Raw genomic sequence first — 14,292 nt, forward strand, 5'->3', positions numbered from 1 at the left:
ACTTAAAATACTGCGATAATGGTTATTAAGGGAATCAAAAACAATAAAAATAATTGTCTTATCAAAAACTTGCAATATTTTTCGAGGACACAACTCCTTCTTCAGCTTCAAGTAGTACGACTCACAACTATTCTTTCGTAAAAACAAACTCCATTATATATCTAAGTTAAAAAATTATTTCTAGTTATTTTCTTCAACTTAAGAAAACAGTGTCTCGTTTTCTTACTTGTTGCAGATTTGATGTACGCTTCCAATGAAAATTATAAGTTTTCACATGACAACTTAATTAGCATGCGATTAATAGAAAAATGTAATGTATATTAAAATTATATTGGCTTAAGTTTTATCGACTTTTCGCCTAACTTGTATATGGTATTTTTATCAATATCATAAAGATTATGAAGATATAAAATATATTGAATCATTTAGATTTTATTTAGATTTTATGTAGAGTTCCATTAAAGGTCATAAGTTATCATATGTCTTTTGTGAAATACCATCTGCGTACGATTCATAAGACATATCCAATGAATATAAATTAAGTAACGAGTTAGATTTCATCGGATTTTTATATACATTATATGGGATATTCTTATAACTTTCATTATGGTAACGTCTATTAAGATTTAACGTACACTTTAAAAGAAGATTATATGTTTCCATATAACTTCTATAAATTATATTCTGCATTTGATTCATATGACAAATCTAATGATTATAAATAAGATTTTCATTTCAGTGCATGATCGAGGTCATCCTGAATTTCTTCGAATACGAAGAAACTGCTGATTGTCGTTCAACATGTGCCCCGTATGTGTGCGTATCGAACGACGCACAAAACAAATCCATAAACAGTCCAGCCGCTGATATGCTTTACACATTGCTCAACAAATCCCGGGACTGATCCAGAGATAACGTTTGTAGTGTCAAACAAACCAAAAATTTTCACGTCAATCGCATCACAACCGTGCAACTTATCGACATATAAATGACGTTACCTTTTCATTCGCAAAAAATGTAAATAACGAATTACTTGAATTGATAAATCATTGCATAGGTTGAGAGGTTTTTTGTTCTTACGCAAAAGTCTGGGCATGAAAATGGTCTTTTCCAAAAAGGTGCCGTGTTCGCTCACAATAGAACAAAAGCCACAATACATAAACGATCCAGAGAGGTGCTCGGCACTGTTTAGTTAAGATGTAGACGTTCAAAGCCTAACCACTGTTTGTATGGTTTCAATCTTAAAATCGCGACCCGACAAGGTTAATTTGAGTAAGTGGAAATCTTTTAGTAACTTAACTTTCACCTTCTACCAGAGGAGTCAAGCTTAAACATCTCATCAATGCAAATCATTCGAGTCTCTGAAGAACTTATTGTGCATGAGAGTGCTGTCGCAAGCAGAAAGTGACAACTTCTGCTAACATTTCTCTTGCTGGTTAGGATAGTTGTAATTTTGTAATTTTTTCGTGGAAAAAAATTGAGAAATAAGTCGGTGAAGAGGTAGTTTTGAGGACGCATGAACAAATCACAGCAGCATGGCTAGAGTAGAAATTATTTCTAAACCCCAACGTTTCTCTTTGATTTATTTTTAATTTTTTGAATTTTTAGTGATTGCTCAAAGTGAAAACTACGAAAAAAAAAATTTCAAATTCGCCGTTTTGTAGCTGTAAAACCTCCTCAAAGTAACAAACAACGAAAAGGAAAACGTTGGGGTCTGGTTTTTTATATGTAGAAACTGTGTGCAAAATTTGAAAAAAATTGGTGTAGTAGTTTTTGAATGACGATGGACACGGACCTTCAAAACCTGCTTTCGAGAAAAACGCGTTTAATTTTTTTGTCTATAAAATCAATGGAAACAATTTATTACCCACGGGAGCTCATAGGGTCTAACATTTTCAAAAAATCATATTTTTACTTTTATAATTTGTTATAATGAACTTTTTCAATAATGTTTTGTCAAGTTTTTAAGTCAATCGAAGAAGAAATCTTGCGCCTGTGTGCCGAGCTCTTACTTCTTCGCAGTATGAGATAAGCAAAGATAAAGACCCATGACTAATTTTACAAAAGTGTTAGACCCTACCCGTCCCTTAAGCTCGACTCCTCTGGTTGAAGGTGGAAGTGAAGTAACTAATTTCTTTCTGCTTGCTCAAATAACCCTTGTCACGTCTCACCTTACTGCTGCATATTTTCAAATCCTTGCTCTACCTTGAGTACTACCATTCTATAATATTGATTTTATTATTATTTCGAGTTACAACAAAAATAAATTGTTATAAATAATACTAATAATACCATTGTTTTGCGCCTAAAACTTCAGGTGGGTAATTACCCCCCTTTTTTAATATAATTTTAAATTGTTTACTTCACTTTCAGTGTGGTGTATAAGATAAAGCCTCTGGATGATTCCAGAGTGTTGTTTTCTAATGCCGTTAGTTATTTATCGTTAGTTTAACTTAATTTCTCTAAACTGTTATAGTTCATCTGCACATTGCACATTAGTTAAACTTACTTTTCATGACAATGTTGAAATCTTGGAATATCGTAAATATTGTGAAAAGGGATTGGCATCTTTTCGTATTGTTTCATTTGTATCCTTTGGCCTTTCTGGGTGGACACAAACATTTTATGAAGTATATAAATTAACTAGGCTAAATAAGCGTTGGTATATACTTCAAGTTTGAATAAATATTGAGATTGATATTGCAGATAGGACTAACAAGATTTTTTTTATTCAATCATATATACACAATAAGGCAAACAGCGTTAGCTCTTAAGAGGGGAGGGATAATTTGAATCAAAAACACCTTTTTAATTGTTTTACGGAGTAACAGCTTAAGCAAATTTATTCAAACTTTGTTTACATTGTTAGTTCGCTTACTGAGACCGTTGGCGAAAACCTTGATGACACTAGATCAATCTAAAAAACTGACTTCGAATTTCAAGCTCAACCAACTATAATTCAGAGTTCACTAATTTATTCTAAAAGCTTTGTTCAGTGATGACACGTGCAGTAGCTAATGATAACTGATATTGGCCTCGTATTGAATGCGATAGAATAGTACCAGTGGTGAATATATCGATAACGAACGATCCCGAAAGGTAGTCGATCTTGCCTAGTACTACCTGGTTATCAGTGCAATGAAACGAATGTATTATTTAATTAAGAGTGAACGAGACCAAATGATCTTCGGGTTGTGGATCACATTTTGTGTTGCCAGACGGAAGGCTTTATCAGAGCGTTAACATGCCGCCCGCCTTGAAATCGCTTGGATTTCAAATTTATCTAATATAATTTTGTTTTAACTGCTATCCTAAACTAGCATTATTCTACGTAATATGTATCATGATTGCAAATTCAATTAATAACTCATATTCTATCTTTTGTATGATGAATGACAGCATCTGGTTGACCGTTTGTGACTGTGATTCACTGGAATTGATGGACTGTATGTTCAGTTGTGCATGGATGTTGTTCCTGGGTGAGTGATGAGATGAAGTTTCGTGTTGATTTCGATATTGCTATTTTCGGATGACGTCATGACTGGACTACGCTGACAGGGTGTTTGTAACCGTATTCGAATTGTGCTTATCTTCCTTCAATTGATGTAGTTTCTCTGGAACAGAACATAGGGTGCTTTTTAAACCGAAATGATGAGCATTATAAGAACTTGCCTGAAGCGGAGGCCTCCTGGCCTCCGCGGGTGCACTGAGCACCGACGATGATGATGACCACTACATACATTAGTCGGGTGATACAACCAATGAAGACGACGATCACGTGCTGCGTGAGACTGCTACAGTTCTAATTCTGCATTGGCCTTGACCTTCAACCGGGTGATCAATCCTTATGATGGCCTTGAGTGGCACTGGAAGCAAAACCGAGAAACGGGCCCATTACTCGGCTAGAGAAATTTGGTGTGCTAGCAGCCTTGCTGTGATCAGAATAAACTTTCTTAACCGATGCAAAATACGAATCAATGTCCCAAAACCATGCGTGGACCATGCTTTACATCACAAGAATAATTTTACAAAGGCGATTGACGGAGTGGAATGGTGACGATGGATGAACTATTGACTTCTAAACGATGTCTGTCCCATAGTTGGGACAGAGATGACTGAATGGCTAAGGAGGATGAACATTCTATGAGATTTTTGAAAAATATTGTTGAAAAAATACTTAACTGGAATGCGGAGGACCCCCAATAGGAGTCCTCCGCGGTGCCGAAGCACTGCCGTTGGAAGGACTTTAGCTTGCCTACAAGTGGGACTTCTCGTCGTTGTCCCTGATAGGAAGGATGCAAATCTTAGATATGCTCCTTTTGTAGACGCCATCTTTGGTTCGCACAGATACAACCCGAATGTTGTCATCTGCACTGATGAAAACTTCTGCTATGCGTCCTAATTGCCACTTTTGGGGAGGTAGGTTGTCCTCTTTAATTAGAACCATAGTGCCAACAGCAATATTGTTACGCTGCCGTGTCCATTTCGTTCTGTTGTGAAGATCCGATAGGTACTGCGTTTTCCATTTCCGCCATAGCTGCTGAACGAAACTTTGTGTACGTTGCCAAAGTGATAGACGATTCTCGGGAATTGCTTGTAAATCTGGTTCAGGAACTGCTGTCAGCGGCCTTCCAACCAGGAAATGTCCGGGTGTCAATGCAGAGTAATCGTAAGGATCATTGCTCATAGGTGTTAATGGGCGTGAGTTGAGAATGGCAGCAACTTGCTGAACTGTGGTATTTAGTTCGTCGTATGTTAGTGTTCTGGCACCTATAGTCTTGCGGAAGTGATTTTTGAAGGACTTGACCGCCGCCTCCCATAAACCACCGAAATTCGGAGAGCGCGGTGGAATGAATTTGAATTCAATGCCTTCTTCTTCTGAAGACTTTATCATCGTATGTTGAAACTGCTGGTTGCACAGCTGCATACGTAGTTCTTCTAGCTCTCGGTTTGCTCCAACGAAGTTTGTGGCATTATCACACATGACTAGCCGTGGTTTTCCACGGATTGCTACAAAACGTTTGATGCAGCTAGAAATGCTTGCGTTGACAGATCTGAAACCACTTCTAAATGAACTGCTTTAGTTGTTAAGCAGACAAAAATGCACACAAAGGACTTCACCACTAAGCTTCGTCGAACTGTATAACGAATGTAAAACGGTCCACAAAAATCGATACCGACCTTACTGAACACTGCTGCAGGAGTAACGCGAACGGATGGCAAATCAGCCATCAACTGCTCGTGTACTTTGGGTTTGTTACGAAAACATTGAACACATCGATAAATTGTCCAACGTGCTAGACCCCGAATACGAGTTGGCCAAAACCTCTCTCTAACGGCAGCTATGAGTAGTTGCTGACCTGCGTGGAATAGCTTGCGATGATAATACTGCATAATAGACTTCGTCAAAGGGTGTTAATGGTGAATGATCATAGGGTGTTTACGACTTTCGGACACTGGTGCATGAGATAATCGTCCACCAACTTGAATAATCCCATTAACCAGACGAGGATTCAGTGCTGATAATTTGGATGATGCCTTTACAGGTTCTCCCTTAGACAAAGATGCTATTTCTTCCGCAAAACTCTCATGTTGTGCAATTCGAACCAAAACTATCACTGCTTCGTCGTATTCCACAGAAGATAAATAATTTAACCGTTTTCTAGTGCGGTTGTTAGGCATCGCATTATGTATGAAGCGGCGTATCCATGCTACCATTCGAACAAGATCAGGAAACGAAGATTTACGCAAAAACAAGTTATTCAGAGGTTTTGTGTGAACAGGAAGCGATGCGGTAGGTTTTTCTTCTAACAGTGGACTGTTTGGTGGAGACATTACGTCCGCTGACTTTGGCCAGGTTGAATGTTGCTGGCGCGTCCAGAGTGGACCTTCAAACCAACGTGGTTGGTATTGCAACTGAGCGGGTGTCGAACCCCGCGATATAATATCTGCTGGATTATCTGCACCGGCAATGTGATTCCAAACTCCCTTTTTGGTGATATGTTGTATCTCAGATACACGGTTAGCAACGAAAGATTGCCAACGGCATGGCAACGATGAAAGCCAGCACTTAACTATCATGGAATCCGTCCAAAAATAAACCTTGCCTGGAGGTTCGAAGCTACTGCATAACTTTTCATACAGATGACTCAGCAATAACGCTGAGGATAATTCCAATCTTGGAATGGATTGTTTCTTTTTCTTACGACTGAGATCTTCTAATGGGGCTACTCGAGACTTGGACATTATCAAACGAACGCTAACTGATCCATCAATTGCTTCACATCGAAGGTATAAGCAAGCACCATACGCAGCCTCTGAAGCATCGCAGAAACCGTGAAGCTCCGTAGAAACCAAGTTACTAGAGAAGCCGATCCATCTGGGAACAGAGAATGTTTCGAGAGCTGAGAGATTCAACCGGTACTGAATCCAAAAATTTTGCAGTTCCAGTGGCAAAGGTTCATCCCAATCTGATTTCAGCTTCCAAAGTTTCTGGAGGAAGATTTTGGCCTGAACGATGACTGGGCCGATGAGACCAATGGGATCGAAAATTCGAGCTGTGTCTGACAGTACTAGTCGCTTGGTGATAATTGACTCTGTATTCCAGTGTGGCACGGCGAATCTAAAGCAATCATTTGCTGGTTCCCAGATTATTCCAAGCGTTTTGACAGTAGATGCGGACGAATCGAGTTCTAGTATGGCACGATCATCTCTAAGTTCTGAAGGAATAGAGGAGAGGAGCTCCTGACTATTGGAACTCCATTTTCGCAAGTTGAACCCAGCCGAATTCGTTAGATCTATGAGCGCTGATGCGAGAATGACTCCCTCTTCTATACTGTCTGTACCCGTCAACAGATCATCAACATAAAAATCATTTGCTACTACTCTGGCTGCTGTTGGATGTGATTGTGTGCCTTCACTACCTAGCCTTTGAAGACATTTGGTCGCAAGATATGGTGCAGATGCGGTACCATATGTTACTGTAGTCAGCTGGTAGATCTTCACTGGCTCGTTTGGTGCGTTTCTCCACAAAATGCGTTGCAATGGCTGATCTTCCTCTGCTACCTTTACCATACGGTACATTTTTGCTACATCAGCAACTAACGCAAATTTATGAGAACGAAATCTCAAGGTAATTGACAACAAATCCTGTTGCACTACCGGTCCCACAAGCAATCCATCATTCAAGGAAACTCCTGTAGACGATCGACAAAATGCATCGAAGACGACACGTAGCTTCGTCGTAGTGCTGTGGGGTTTGATTACAGCATGATGAGGCATGTAGTAAGAAAGCATTTCACCGCCATTCTCATAAATTTCTCGCATATGGCCCATGGATAAGTATTCTTCGATGAATTCGCTATATAACTTCTTCAATGTGATATTTACAGCAAGTCTTTTTTCTAAACCGAAGAATCGTTTCAATGCGATGGATTTTGAGTCACCTAATTGATCAATAACGTAGTTTTTCTTAGGAAGTGTGACAATGAATCTTCCATCTGAGTCACGAACAGTTGTTCTGTCGAATATTTCTTCACACATCGTTTCTTCGACTGAATGAGTGCTTCGATTATTGCAGGACTCTAGTTCCCAAAATTTAGCGAGGAGATCCCGAAGATCAATTGATGCACACGTATGTGTAATGGTTCTTGGAATCTCCAAATTTGTACCCGGTACACGTCCAGATACAACCCATCCAAAGACGGTTCTTTGTAAGATGGGTCCATTTTCTGACAACTTCATTCTTTCATTTAACAGTAGATCGTAATAATACTCAGCACCGATTATGAGATCTATAGATCCAGGTTCACAAAAAGTTGGATCTGCTAAAATGACGCCTGCCGGAATGGCGAGAGTCCGACTGTTGACCGCCTGCAATGGCAGCTTCGAGGTGAGTTTCGGCAATACGTGAAGTTGAACGTTTTCCGAATACGATGAAATATCCAACGATCTTGGAGCTATCGTCGCTTCTACGCTCTTTGTAGATTTGACTATAGAACCACCGATTCCTCCTACGGACAGGGTAGTGGCAGTCTCTGGTAACTTCAGCGTTTGGAAAAGCGTTGTAGTAATGAAACAATATTCTGAGCAAGAATCGAGAAGAGCTCTCGCTATCAGTGCATTTCCGTAGAAATCCGATACGCGAATCAAAGCGGTAGATAGTAAAACTTGACGTTGTGGTGTATATGTGTTTGCAGCTAGAGTGTTTGTACTGGGAGTACGATCTGTGGTGGGTGGTGGGTGTGTTTGCGGTTGCGAATTTGCGTTTGCGACGTGTAATGAGCTTGTAGATGATCCAGTGTTCTGAGTGAGTGTGGTATGGTTCTGGGCTAGTGTTTGTGTTTGCTGAATGTTCGCTGTCTGTTGCCGATTTTGTGCACGTGGGACGGAGGGATCGGTTTGCGGTGCTGTCGACGACGACTTTCCTCCGATGACAGATCCAGAATGTAAGAGTGTGTGATGTTTCTGATGGCAATGTTGGCAGAATCCCTTCGTGCAAAACCGAACAAGATGCGTCGGAGATAAGCAATTCAAGCACAACCGATAACGTTTCACCATCTCGAATCGCTCAGACACCTTCAATTTGATGAATTTCTGGCACTTAAATGCAGAATGTTGAGCTTCTACGCAGAACGGACATCGATTGGAAGACTGTACAGATGTGTGAGACACTGTGAACTTAGGTTTCTTTGTTTCACTGTGAACCGATTTAGGTGGAGCAATTGATTGAAGGACGCAACATTGATTTCGAAGAAATGACATCAAGGCGTCGTAGGTTGGAACATCTTTCGAACTATAGTGTGACTCCCAGTGTCGTAACGTAGCCTGATCTAGCCTCGAACAGATCATGTGAACTAATATTGTGCTCCATTGAGACGAATCCTCTCCAACTTTCTCCAACATTTGCAAATTACGGTCGAATTCGCCTATAAGATGACTCAACGCCTCGTAGTTTTCACGTTTCATCGGTTCAACAGCAAATAACGCATCCAGATGAGCCTTGACTATCAGTTTTCGGTTTTCATAACGTCTCTTCAACAAATCCCAAGCAATTGGATAGTTAACTACCGACATCTCTATTGACGAAATCTCTTGCAACGCTTCGCCGATCAACGATGATCGAAGATACGAAAATTTATCGATTGCATTCAATTGATCGTTGTGATGAATCAAACTTTGAAACATATCACGAAATGTGACCCAGTCACTTGTTTTGCCTCCAAAGCTAGGGAGACGAATATCGGGAAGCTTGACTCTTGATACCGAGTTGGTAGTAGGTAATATTGGAGTAGGTGCAACGTCAGCAGGCACTTGTGTAGGTGTGTTAGCTGGTTTCAAACTTTGCAGTAACGACTTCAGCTCACAGAAGAGATCTTCGGCGTTCTGTATAATTTGAGAGTGTTCAATTTCTCGCCTTTCCGCGAGGGTTTCCAAACGAACAGCACGTTCTTCAACTGTTTCCTTGCTATCGCTTGCTTCCTTCTCGTCATCTTCGTCAGTTAACAGCTCAATTTTTCTTCGAACCACGTAGAATTTTTTCATCGCGGTTTCCAGAAGCTCTAAACGATTTTCTATCTGACTTGTATGCTTCTCCACCTTAAATTTTTGGAAAAACTGTTTGGCACCATTGAAGGTGCTTTGTATCTGTCTCTCCTGCCGTTTCAAATCCTTTAATTCACTGGACATTGTTGCACTAAGCACACCCAAACTATTCAATTGCAATCAATATCACTACTGCACTGCACTCAGAATGTAACAATTTAATTCACAGTTTAGATTCACAAATTTGTTTCACTCGACGCGATCCGCGATTCAACTCGACGTCCCAGAGGTGACAGAAAATTAAACAACTCAATAAATTTGACTGCAGCGAGGGGAACCGACCAAGCGAACAAACGAGCCAAATAATGCCAGCAGAACCAAGACCATCCGTCAATCTCAAACTCAGGGATCATAAAATTCGCATGCAAAACTAAGTTTTATCTGTATAAATTTTTATTGAAAATGACCACCTTTTTCCATTGGTGCACGTCTCATGCATGACGCCACCACAGATCACATGCAAGCTTGTACTTCCCTTCTAATCTTTCGTTATGTCGAATTTCTCCGCTGATCCAGATTCCGTATATCCATCCGAAGCTCGTGGTTCCAAGTTGGCAGGCTCCAATACCACGCGGTAAAAAGTGTAATGATGTAGCAGTACTATCAAAATGGCGGTCTTTTGTCGTCTTACTGACGCCACTATTGTTCAAACCGACGCGATGCCAAACTGAATAGGTCACTCTTTGTCGAATGATCGCCCAACGGTCCACCGGTTTAAACTATCCGGTTCGAAGGACCAAAAATGTTAGTTCGCTTACTGAGACCGTTGGCGAAAACCTTGATGACACTAGATCAATCTAAAAAACTGACTTCGAATTTCAAGCTCAACCAACTATAATTCAGAGTTCACTAATTTATTCTAAAAGCTTTGTTCAGTGATGACACGTGCAGTAGCTAATGATAACTGATATTGGCCTCGTCTTGAATGCGATAGAATAGTACCAGTGGTGAATATATCGATAACGAACGATCCCGAAAGGTAGTCGATCTTGCCTAGTACTACCTGGTTATCAGTGCAATGAAACGAATGTATTATTTAATTAAGAGTGAACGAGACCAAGTGATCTTCGGGTTGTGGATCACATTTTGTGTTGCCAGACGGAAGGCTTTATCAGAGCGTTAACAACATTATAAAGCATCATTTAAAGAATATACAGCTAAATTTTCGTATATTAATATTGAAAAATAAGGCGGTAAGAGAGCTTTCCCCAAAACCTCTTTTTAAAATCGCGTTGCGCGGTGAACACGATAACTCGGCGTAGAATTATCTGAAATCAAAAAATATACAAAAACAAATAATTCGATACTATTTGATTTTTCGATACTATTTATCACGAGCAAAAACTCATCTCCCGTGGCATACATCATTTTGCTCATGAAATCATGAGTAATAGGCATGATCTCATGTTTCATGATTTTTAATCATGATAACGACAATGGATCTTTATCGGTGTACAGAGAAAACGCGTGAATATGTCATTTTGGGAATAACTTTCTTTTGTGCTAGGGTACATAACCAATTTCGCTATCTTTACGTTTCGTCTTAGATTCGTTAGTGCATAACAGTTTATGTTGAACTTTTATGCCACTTGCAGTTCAACATAAACCACAAGCACTTCGATGCCAATAAAATTCGAATAATTGAGAATACATATTTACACAAAAAATTGTTGGTTGAACGAAGTGATTAGTAGTTTAGTAAAAGTAGTCTTCAAATTTGAAACATTGAAAGAATCTGGTAATCAAAAGTAGGAAAAGAGAAACTCCTGCAATTGTCTTCTTTTACGACATGGATACAGGAAGCTAGTAGAAGCAGTTCGATTGGCCACACTTAGCTTACATACGGAAGATAACTATATGATTAAGTGATGTTTGATGTGAAATAACACGGTCCCTGGACTGGCAAAGAAAACAACATCTCTAATTTTTCAAATTTTCTTTGAGGACCAATACAATTGTTCCAAAGGCGTTCTAAAATTCTACACCACTTTTCATTCTAAGTGATGACCTCGTCATTCGGGGCAAATGTCTTTCTAGCGAGCTTCATTTTAGAGTCTGAGAACCAAAAATTGTCACGAAATAGTGTCACGAATATGAAGGATGCTTTGGTAATTCGAATTTCAATTCATGGAATTTAGCCATCGTGACGATAAGTTGTTTAGATCACCTGTGAGAAAACGCAAGTCAGCTTACATGGCTTAAAATGAGATTAGTGATTAGTTGTGAATATTCAAGGTTCCGGGATTTCACTTTTACGATTATAGAATAATGAATCATCAGGATCACGATATGCTAAGCAATCGAGTGCAAATTCCCCGAAATTAATACCAGAACGATGTGAGGAAGAATCCAATCTCAATTCTTTTAGTTGAATATTATTATTTATTCAACGTGAAGGAGTAATGACGTATTTCAAACGTTTTTTGTTTCGATTTCAGGTGATTGGTGATTGACACCTTAAAGCAGACGAGGTCAAAACACTATAAAGGCCAGTTCGCTGATCTCAAATAGTGTGTTCATACCCAGACGAGGATCCATTAGTAATTCTAATCTAAACCCGAACACCTAGGCTCCGAAATATTTCAAACCCTCGTTCACTCGGAGAAGTCTACGTATTTTAGAAAAGTTTTGTCAGATTCATAGGTCATCGCTTTGGAGATTCAGGTCATTTCTGCGCACTTTGCTGACGTTCATCGCATCCAGACAGCTATGGAAATGTACAGGTTTTCACCGAAAATAGTCGCGACTGCATGCAAATCAGTGTCTGGCCCCGTAGTGGTCATCGGGAACAATCAATTCGGTTTGTGGATTTATTATGTATTCACCTCCTCGAATTCATGCCAGTCCAACAATGTAGCGAGTATGACTTCAAAACATCACCTTCGAATCGAGTGTTGTGCATAGATTTGCATACACAACATAATTGGACGGAACGAGCGACTGACAGTGATCTCATTATTCACTATTGTAGGATACTGCGCAGTTGTTTGTGTTCCCCAGTGACTTCCGATAACGACTGAAGGTGTGAGGTGAGCAGATTGATCTGCTGTAGCCACGTGCTGAACTATCTTCTTGTAGCTAACTATGGTATAAGATACAATATAGTTGAGAGAGTAGACAATCAAGTGCTCCGTAGCTAAGAATTCCCCATTAAATTCTAGTGTCAAGAATTTGAGAATGGGCTTCAAGCTGTGAGACATCGGATTGTTGGCAAAGCCTTGGTGCACGGAAAGACCGAAATTAGCATTTTGGCGAAAAAATTAGTTGATTTTCTGATTTTAGTTAGTTATTTTTTGAGACAACTAAAAAAATCTTACTTTTGCTAATTTAGATTTTTTAATTCTAATTCTCTTAATAATAATAAAATATTTGTTGAAATGGCTATTTTTTTAGTTGAATTCACCAATTAAACGTGCTGTCATTTCTTAGCTGAGGCACGCTTTATATCCATTCAACTAATTTTTTAGTTGAATTAGAGAAATGAAACTTTGTTTTCAACCAACATAAATGGTTGAATTGGTTTCTGCAATTAGCAGCTATATGGCGCTCGTTAACACCATAATGACTACTAGCCACTAGATGGCACACTACTACCGAAAAAAAATTTCAGTCGCGGTTATCTTTTCTATATTTGCAGGTATAAATACGATGTTGTATTGGAGAAAAAGACATAAGCGAAACATAAACTTCTTTTTGAAAAATTTTACTTCTAAATCGCTGTTTCCTTCATTCGACTTCGCGAAATCGACTCTCTCACTGAAAACTTTGAGCACTCGGAAAACAAAAACCGAATACAAGTAGTACACCGGACGGCGTAGCCCGGAATGAGAAGATACAAAAAAACATCATTTGACGTGTACAATTAGAGTGCAACATTCGAAACTCACTTCACTGTTTCGCGTAAAAACATTATTACCCACAATCGCTTCAACTGCGCACAAATTCTGAATAAATACACTTTCTACTAACAGTTTACGTCATTTTTACATATCGGTTTAGAAATTTATATAGGGATATATCGTAACACATGCGAAAAACATCTAAACAATTTGCGAGCAGTTTCAACAAGACTGTCCCTTTTAGCTTTTTAATGGATTGTTTTGCTTTGACACTGCTGTCCTTCAGTAATGACGGTGATAGATAGATAGAATCAAAGTTTCTGATTTTAATAACGAAATTAGTTGTCAATGATAATTTCGTGTTGGATTGAAATATTGCTGGTTTGTGTCCAGAATATTCGCCAACTAAACACATTCTCTAAAAATAAGAGTTTTTTTCAGCACAGTAAATTCTAAATTTTAACTAATTTTCTAGTTATTTTGGAAATTTTGTTGTTAAAATCAACTAATACAAAAACAGTAATACGAATTAGGCGCAGAGCTAATTTTGGTCGTTCCGTGCATGGTATCACATTCTTTTTGTAGAATTTGACCTTCTGTTTCAACAGACTTTGCTGCCGATTCAAAGCGTACAGAACCATTGTATGACTGGTGCTAAGATCCTACTGACACTAGAAAAAATCCTTCCACAGATCGGGACTTGAACATACGAAAACTTGTAAGACCAGCGCCCTGTGCATTGATCCGCCAACTCGGGCAAGATGGTATATGACACTGTTCCGCTAAACGTCAATGTAAAGGGCTTGCTCATGACCAACAAATTTAGCAAATTTGTTCGCCCATTTGTTTA

General features: G+C 39.1%; 2 protein-coding genes across 2 annotated transcripts; both read right to left on the reverse strand.

The window, feature by feature from the left end:
• Positions 1-4,255: 4,255 nt before the first annotated feature.
• Positions 4,256-4,984, reverse strand: LOC131434324 (uncharacterized). Its single transcript, XM_058600991.1, has one exon. It carries the CDS (start codon positions 4,982-4,984, stop codon positions 4,256-4,258), a length of 729 nt encoding a protein of 242 aa, XP_058456974.1.
• A 431-nt stretch (positions 4,985-5,415) lies between these two features.
• LOC131434325 (uncharacterized) lies at positions 5,416-9,687 on the reverse strand. The gene has a single exon (XM_058600992.1). The coding sequence runs from the start codon at positions 9,685-9,687 to the stop codon at positions 5,416-5,418; it is 4,272 nt and encodes a 1,423-aa protein (XP_058456975.1).
• Positions 9,688-14,292: the final 4,605 nt, after the last annotated feature.

Source organism: Malaya genurostris, chromosome 3, assembly GCF_030247185.1.
Source record: "Malaya genurostris strain Urasoe2022 chromosome 3, Malgen_1.1, whole genome shotgun sequence".
NCBI classification, from domain to species: Eukaryota; Metazoa; Arthropoda; class Insecta; order Diptera; family Culicidae; genus Malaya; species Malaya genurostris.

Coding starts and splice junctions, on each gene's coding strand:
- LOC131434325 (XM_058600992.1), bottom strand. CDS start 9,687: ATGTCCAGTGAATTAAAGGATTTGAAACGGCAGGAGAGACAGATACAA.
- LOC131434324 (XM_058600991.1), bottom strand. CDS start 4,984: ATGTGTGATAATGCCACAAACTTCGTTGGAGCAAACCGAGAGCTAGAA.